Source organism: Ictalurus furcatus, chromosome 22 (assembly GCF_023375685.1).
Source record: "Ictalurus furcatus strain D&B chromosome 22, Billie_1.0, whole genome shotgun sequence".
Lineage (NCBI taxonomy): Eukaryota > Metazoa > Chordata > Actinopteri > Siluriformes > Ictaluridae > Ictalurus > Ictalurus furcatus.
The window spans coordinates 14,736,761-14,745,892 of record NC_071276.1 but is presented as its reverse complement, the minus strand read 5'-3'; the positions used below and the strand labels follow the sequence as shown (position 1 = coordinate 14,745,892).

Below are 9,132 nucleotides of genomic sequence, written 5' to 3'. Positions count from 1 at the left end.
TATATATATATGAGAAATTTTGGGAGTATTAAATGCTCAATGCTTCAATGTTTTGCTTGAACCTAAACTTGGTCATGGTTTTCAAATAATAAAAATGTTAACTTCCTTTTTATTTAATGTCAATTCTCTCAATCACTGAGGTATATTATAAAGCTGATGATCATTCATTTACAATTTAGAGTGATATACAGAATTAAAAAAAAATTATAATAATAATAAATAGGATAACATGATCCTAAGTGATATCAGCCTTTGCACGCAACATCGTAAACCATGTAGTCACAAAAACCGGTGCTGGCCATACAGAGGCTACTGTGATTTACGATCCTGATTTAATTTTGGTCAGCAAATGCAATTGATGCAAGATGGCTCTTCTGGACAGTTCTCTGAAAGGGCTGTTGTTGCACCGGAGTCTGGTCTATGTCTGAGTGGGTGTATGGACAATTATAATTCCTGCTCCCACGCGAAGGCAAGCAAAAAAATCACACACACAAACTGAGACTGAGACTTAGTACTGAATGCACTGAGCATCACAGAAAGCCATATTTTCATTTTGATTCATCCTTCAGCTGTTAAATATTAAAACCAATGGCAAAACTGTCAACAATATGTGCAGCAAAAAGCCAACAGTCACGCATCTGAGCTTTGCTGATTTGAAGCCAGGCTAGTAGTTGCTATTTATCTAGCACATACTTGAAGAGGGTGCAAAACAAAAATGATAAACATGCCTGATTGTGAAACCACCCAAGCATATGATGTACCCTTTATTACACATACCACGTATAAAGAACAGTGTGACAAGTTTATTCCCAAAGCAGTGTTTATCCATTGTGGACTTTTCAACCATCTATTACAAAACAACAAGCAGTAGGTTTAAACGATATATAAAAGTCACCAAAGAAAGAAAAAAAAAAAAAGAAAAAAAACACTCTACTTCAATTAAACTGCAACCACCAGGGATACACCAACCCAATACAGAGTAATGTTATCGGTCCCATACAGGCTTGAAACACTGGGATTGGATCCGACGTCTTCCAGTCTGATCTACTGACGTTTTCTATGCCATGAAGGCTTGTTACACTGACTGGCACACAGATTTCACACACGAACATCAACAGGTCTCTAGTGTCTCGCATAACTTGGGAACAGAAGCTTGCAAAAACTCGGCTTAGTGGCGGTCATTAGGTATCGTCTGATACTATGGAGCTCATACTGAGATCATGTCAAAAATGGAAAGGAAAAAAAAGGGATTGGTGCATACCTAACAACAACATAAGTAGAAGATAAAACAACACAATATTTTTTTTTTCACCCAGTGTCCAGATGCCAAAAGAACAGGAACTCTAAAAACACTCTACCCCACCCAGCCCTCCCACCGAAACACAGACAAATTTTATAATCTTCTTATTGCGTCATCAATGTCCGACATTTGTTCCTTCAGCTGGTTCCACTGCTCTGGGTTCAGCGAAATACCTGAGGGTGATTTGTTACAATTAATGAGACAACCAAAATAAACATTACGTTATTAAAACATTAAACATTCATTTAAAGGAATCTTTCATATAAAATGCTAAAATTGGAGTCAATATAATTGAGAAACAACAGAAGAGAGATAATTCATGTCATTTGTCTTATAAGGTTCAGTGTAGGTGAGATCATTTTTAGAGAATGTTTTGACACTGCAGCTTGCACCACTAAATTACTTCTTTAATAAATGTAATTACCTTTAAAGTTGTATAATATTTTCAAATTTAGAAAATGTTATATACATTTTCTAAATTTTGAGACATTTAGAAACTAGCTATACAACCTTATTAATACCTGTAAGCATAAAGTCTGTTTGGTTTTATTAAAGGTTCTATCTGCTGTAGTTGTATCTCATTAAGCCATCCCTCAATCTCAATAAATAACTTATAAAATGTTATAAACTCAAAAGAAAAAGACATTTTAAAGCGTATTTAGGCCACATTAGTCATCTTTCTGAATGAATGACGATCTAAACTATAAGATATTTCATTTTCGATTCAAAAACGCAAAATTGTGTCTAAATATATTTTGCCTTAAAGTATCATTTAAAAATATTTAGCAATAGTAAGATTCAAATACATTACTCATACAATACGCAAGCACCCCCACACACCCCTTACAAACAAAATTATAACCTTTTTAAGCACATTGCATAACTAATGTTGGCCATATATAATGCTAATGTTATCAGATGTTAGCTACATTATTAGCTTACTGCTGTGCCAAAGACTTTATGTACCAGAACATTTATACTAGAGGCCGGAAATTATCGGCGATCAGCACCAAATCCAAATCCACACCGACAGATTTTTTCCTTCTTGCGGGAGCGGCTGAGAAGAGTCCGCTGTCATTATACAGTACGAGAGCGGCCTCTAGAGATGAAATAAAAACTATTACCGACTAATTTTGTCGTGTTATTTGAAGTGTTTTTTTTTGTATTCATTTTTTATGTCTCTACTTTTATTTGTTATTTGGAGTGCTACATTTTGGCTCAGTTTGAATTTTTATCTTTTATTTACTTTAATATATATTAATAGCTTATATATAAATATTAATATTTATTTCATTTTAAAAAGTTTGATACATTTTCATGGTGCAATCAGTATGGTTTATTTTTGTAATAAAGTTAAGCAATACATTATTCGAGTGTTATGTTTTCATTCAGTATCAATTTGAAAAACTAGCTGTTATCAGCCGGGACTGCCCACCTTAGTTATCGTTTCAGTAAAATCCACTATCAGTTGACCTCTCATTTATACATTTTAAGACCAGCACGTACAGTCGTCCAATTTTGTTCTTAAAACATACTTGACAGTGTGTTTACAGCATCAAAGTTCTCTTATCAGACTCTTGTCAGATTTTCCATCATTTATAATATCAGCAATGATGCTTATATGATTAACTAAATTTCAACTAAAATGTCAACTAGAGCACAATTACCTTTTTTGCCTGGCTTCATTTCACCTGCTTGGTCCATCCAGTATTCCCTAACGTCAATCAACACCTTTCCTTTGAAATCCCTGACGCTGACATATCGCATCTTCCCAATCTGAAACAGACGTATTACACAGATTCAGGCCATCAAACATTTTATGATAGCATAGTTATATTTTCTATCCTAATTCAAACATAGAGAATGTACCAGGCCTAGAATAAGTCACGGTTTGGGGTAAGCTTTAAAATTTCATGCCTCAATTTAAGCCAATTTTAATTACAATTTTCTGAAACTGCGGCTCTCGAGTAGCGGAACAGAAAAGTGTGTGCGCCATCTCTGGTAGATTGCGACTACGAACCCTGATGATGCCACAGCTATCTGTGTTCAAGAGCCAAGGGAGCTATGGATAACTGGGTGGAAGACATGGCATACACTCGTTCCGCTCTCATTCACAGCTACACCAGCCAGTCGTGGGTGCATGTATGCGGAAGAGGGCGGATAGCGCTTTTCTCCAAGTGCAGCACGAGCAGCAGTTTGGAAAGTCGCAGTCACACATGTCTGGGAGGAAGAATGTGTTAACCTTCACTCCCCAATCTGTAGTTGTTGTATGATAGGAGAGAGCTGGATGATGAATGGAAAACGGCAGGGAGAAAATGGTTGCACTGAATCCGCCGTCGGTGAGAACGGAGCATCATGGTGTTCTAAGACAGCGAAACAGCACTATTGTTTTGAAACCGATTCTGAAGACTATAAATGCACTGGAATAGTGGGTATATACGCTCCAGTACTTTCTCAGTCATATCTACTGCCTTGCATAAGTCACAGCTTCTACAAAGTACATTTCAGATTTTTCCCCCCCTGCCACACAGCATATTAATCCTGAGCACAGAAACTATTTGAGCATGTGAATGTGTGAGGAAAGATGGTCTAAACCTGAAACATGTTGTCACCAGCATTATTATCACTCTTAGAGGAGCCACTTGGCTTGGAGCTCTCTCCACCCTTCTGTTTTTTAGCAGGTTTCTCCACTTTGCTTGTCTTCTTCCTCTTGGCCTGTGACAAATTGTTACATTTAGCACAATAAATGTAAAGTGTCAGCAGAGAACAACTTTAAAATGCAAACTATAAATGTAAAGTAATACTAACGATCCTACCTTTGTTTCGGCGTCACTCTCAGAGTCACTGCCTGACGTGGAGGACAACACCTCTTTTGATTTGGGCATGCTGAGGAAGACAACCACAAGGCTGTTACTGTAAAATGTAGGCCAACACTGCCCCCACATGGTGATTTAAGAAAACTCAATACTCAGGATGACACTTGCAAACGTTTTAGAAAGGTCATAAATAAGCAGTATGCCTCAGATTAATTCAATTCAATAACAGACATCGTCACAAAGCAACTTCACAGAAATCAAGATGCAAATTTAGTTCCCGAATGAGCACACCAGAGGTGACAGGCAAGGAAAAACTCCCCGAAACAACACAAGGAGGAAACCTTGAGAGGAACCAGACTCAAAAGGGAATCTGTTCTCTTTCGGGTGACACCGGGTGGAGAGATTATAAATTGGATGTCACCAACCCTGTTCCTGGAGATCTACCTTCCTGAAGACTTTAGCTCCAACCATGACTGTGTCGACCTGACCATCTAATCACTGCCTTAAGAAGTTCTTGATCAACTAAAAACAGGTGTTAGATTTTGTTTGTAGATGAAACCTGCAGGAATGTAGATCTCAAGGAAGAGGGTTGGTGACCACTGTTATAAATCATTACTCTTCAGTATACTGGAAAATTTGGAAACAGTGTTGAAAAGGATGAGTATGAGCATATTGTGAATAATTGGTGAGCACAGGACAGTCTTTATGATTACAGCAGCAGTTCTTAGGTACAAATCTACAGTATCCAGGAAAGATAATCCACTGAAGCAAAGCCAGAAGACGACTTGGCCCGAAACTGTTTCTGGGGAATGCAGATCTTTAGGGTCTCTATGTGGGATCATCCACAAGAGTTACAAATGCAGAAACTGCAAGCAGAATTTGAACATCAAGATGAAAAACAGGTCAGAGGGCGGCAATAGAAGTGTGTCCGAGTCAGAAACCACCAATAAATAAAATACCAGTTTTCGAGATTTAAAATGCACTACTGCTGTAACACCAATTTAAAAAAAAAAAAAAAAAAAAAAAAAAGAGTAGGTACTGTATGTGTGTGCACGTGTTTGCCATTAAACTCCTATCCGAATGTCTTATGTGATAAATGTCTTGTTGACTTGCTGCATAGTTGGCCAAACTACATGATCTAGTTTTTGTAAACATACTGATTTATAATCTGCTGGTTGTGAAACACTTATCTACCTGTTCATTCCTTTATATAGGAAACAATTTCAGCTATGCAGCATAGAACCATATACAAAACAATGTGCAATATTTTATGACCAAGTGTTAATACAGTAAATAGTGACTGACAAGTAAACTGAATGTGTACATTTGGGTAATAATCCAGTATTTGGATTAAAATGTGCATTGGATCAAAAAAAAAAACAAGAAAATAAAAAATAAAAAAAAATGCAAGAATATAAAGATGACTTGTCCGAAATCCAAAACAGACTTTGCACTAATGCCTGTCATTTTCATTATCCTTCAGTGAAATGCATTTAAATTGTCAGGTATTTACTGCCATTTTTAAAAGTTTCCTTTCAGATTTATTTTGTGGCACAGCGCTTGTTGTAGGAACCAGCATGCATTCGGTCATACAGGGTCATTTATTTACAACACAGAGGGTTCTTACTAGCAACAAGGAGACTTTTGGTAAAGTGGAAGGGTGGAGTTGATGAGTTTTCAGCCAATGGTGGAAGTGGCGTGTTCACAGAATCTCACTCAGGTCTGACAGGCACACACACGACATTGAAATTCAAAAGTATTTTATTATGTAAAAGGCGGGTTATTGTGTAATACAAAGCTCTGCACTGAAGTGATGCCTAAAACTGCACAGAAGTAATAAGGTCACTCTGAAAAGTGAAGCAAGGGCCCATCATACATGATGAAAACGAACCGAATACCTACCTGCCCTGATGAAGAAAAAAACAAAACAAAACATTATCTCTTCAATGACACTTAATCCAAAGCACAAGTTGCCAGTTATGAGGCAATTAGAAATGTTTGGGGGAAGAAATATCATGCTTTCCATAGTTATGGAAAAGATGTTGGGTGTGCCCTTTGAATTAAAGGCAAAGTTGACAATCAGGAAAATCACCCTGTGTCCTTGCCAGTGTCTGACCACAGCACTGATAAAAACAGAACGTGAAGCCAGCTTTACAATCATCCCTTTGCAAAATATCTGGCCTCATATCTTGAACCGTGGTCCAGCATGCATGCGCTGTACAGTATGTTTGGAGGAAGCAAATCGTATGCAAACCAGCAGTCAAGAGAAGTTCCGCAGAGAGACTGGTCTAAAGATTTATGCAATAAATTACACCCTTTTTTTCCAACATTGTGCACTACTTAAAGTATTGTACAGTAAACCCTATTTACTATATAGTGTGCTATAATCATTCATTTGTTTGTCTTCACTTAATGCTTTATACTGGTCTGGATTGCTGTGGATCCGAAGCCTGTCCTGGGAACACTGGATGCGAAAGCGGGAATACATCCTGAATAGGAAACCAGTCCACTGGAGCGCAGCATGAGCACACACATTCATACCTAGGGGCAATGTAGAGTCATGAGTCTGCCTACTGGCATGATTTTGGGAGGAAACTGGAGAACCCAGAGAAAACCCATGCAGACATGAGGAGAACATGTCAAAGACATGTGAGGAGAACAGACAGGAGCTCAGGAAGAATATTCAGCCCACTTATGACAACCCACAATGCACTGCTATAGATTACTGTATAAATTATGCACCCTAGCAGCTACTCAACACACACTGGTGTTTGAAGGGAATAGTGAGTAGCAGACCAGTCATGCAATGTGCCTGGGTGTGGTACAAAACCTAATCTAGGCTTTGTCTAATCCAACATGTCAAGAGATCCGGTGACCTCCCACATTAATCCAGGTCATAACACAGGACAACATTCTCCCTGAGATGTGGAGTAGGGCACTGGTTCGGACACCGGGATAACGCAGAATACCAAGCATACTCATGACGTCACAAGTATACTTGTAGGGAATAGGAAGTAGGAGATGATCAGGACTAAAGTCTTGTACTGTCACTCTTGAACAGCAAGGCTGTGCAAAACAAAATTAAGTTTATGTGAAATAGTAAATGCATTTTAAAGTGTAGTATTTCATGCAATAGTAACAAGGCACGGATGTCATTGCCATACAGAAATAAAACAGGTGAAGCCTGCCCTGGAAATTAACACACAATTATTTAATCACAAATAAAATCAAAGAAATTATCTTTAAACTCATTTATAAATATTATCCTATCTTGTAAGAAGATATAATTGTGATCTTGATATTTTTTTGTACGTTTTGTATATAACATGCGGAAACATTCTTTCATTTATTTTGTTGTCCTCATTTGACTTGTTTTTTAAGTCAGATTTCTGCCATTTATTAAAGATCACGCTCAGCTTTTGACTTTTGTCTCAAAAATGTTTTATTTGGGGGTTTTTTTTCCCATCTATGACATATCATGAGGAATATTACTGAATGAACTTGCTACTTCTATTAGTTAAATTTAGTATACATAAATGTAAACGGGGAGAAATAAAACTAAAAACAATATAAAACTTGAAAAAATAAGAAAGCTGTCCATCCAGCCATGCATCTATTTTCCATACGGTTTATCCTACACAGGCTCACGGGGGAACCTGGAGCCTATATCCCAGGCAGCTCAGGGCACAAGGCAGGGGGACATCCTTCAGGGGTTGCAAACTTATCACAGGGCACAAACTGTCCATTCAAACACTACGGACAACTTGTAAATAACAATCAGCCTACCATGCATGTCTTTGGACTGGGGGAGGAAACTGGAGTACCTGGAGGAAACCCCCGAAGCACGGGGAGAACATACAAACTCCACTTACACAGGACGGGAGCAGGAATCGAACCTTCAGAAAGCTGTAAAATGTATTAATGTATATAAACATTTTGATAGGGTTTTTATTATTATTATTATTTAGTTAGTTAATAAAACCTAACATTTCTATTTTCTTATTTAATTCTTTTTTTTTCCCTCTCTCTATTAAATGTACCCCTGGATGTATTTATAAAACATCTCTAAAAAAACAACAACAAAAAAACACACACACAATAAAAAAAAGTATCATAAAATAAAGAAAAAGAAAGACAGAAGGAAGGAAGGAAAGAAAGAGAAAGGAAAAGAAAGAGAAAGGAAAAGAAAGAAAGAAAGAAAGAAAGAAAGACTCATGCCTTCCCTGGTGTCATGGCTCTGTAGTTCATTTTATTTTCTAATGAATGACCTTAACTAAATAATTAGCGAATCTTCTTGATGATTAGATGTAGTAAACAGGTCTGAATGTGCTCAGCTAGCTCACTGCTGTAGCGACAACGTGGGTCATGAGGCCTGGAAATAAAATAACCGTTACTCCCACAGAAACACTCTAATCACACTGGGAGACACTTTAGCACACATCCTGGACTCACTTCCGGCTTGTTGATATCAGCATTACAGTTTATATCATTCGCTTTCAGGTGCATAGCTGACTTACGTTAGATGATGCAGTTATCTAGCCGGATGTTCACTGAATCCTGAGCACCAACACTGAGCCTGAACCGTAGATTTATGTCTCACGCGCAGGGCGAGAGATCACAGCATTGGAAATGTAACGCCCGGCTCAGATCACGTGGACTATCATTGACCAATCATATCAGACGTTTGACGTACACTAGCCATAAAAAAAGGTTAAGCTAAACACGTCAACTGCGCCGCCATTTTGGATGGGCATCTTTTTTTTTTGATGTACGTTTATTGACTTTAATTGAATTCGTAGCCACACAAATAGTTTTCCAAAAATGCCCACACATTGTACAGCAATTAATGTAAAAATTTCAGACACCTGAAAATAAGAAATAATAAAACTCTTATTTAATACTTTATTTTAATACTGCCTATCTTTTTTTTAAACCCTTAAATTGTTTTTATTTACATTTGTACTATTTCATAATACATTTATGGAGTACTGTTTACAGTTTTGTTTCTTATCTAAA

The 9,132-nt window shown here is 37.4% G+C and overlaps 1 protein-coding gene across 1 annotated transcript; it reads right to left on the bottom strand.

The window, feature by feature from the left end:
- Positions 1 to 751: 751 nt before the first annotated feature.
- Positions 752 to 8,815, bottom strand: sub1b (SUB1 regulator of transcription b). The gene is made up of 5 exons (XM_053610649.1): positions 8,634 to 8,815; positions 4,117 to 4,186; positions 3,896 to 4,015; positions 2,968 to 3,076; positions 752 to 1,473 (listed from the first exon to the last, which is right to left on the bottom strand). Exons 2-5 carry the CDS (start codon positions 4,183 to 4,185, stop codon positions 1,394 to 1,396), a joined length of 378 nt encoding a protein of 125 aa, XP_053466624.1. The 5' UTR covers position 4,186; positions 8,634 to 8,815; the 3' UTR covers positions 752 to 1,393.
- Positions 8,816 to 9,132: the final 317 nt, after the last annotated feature.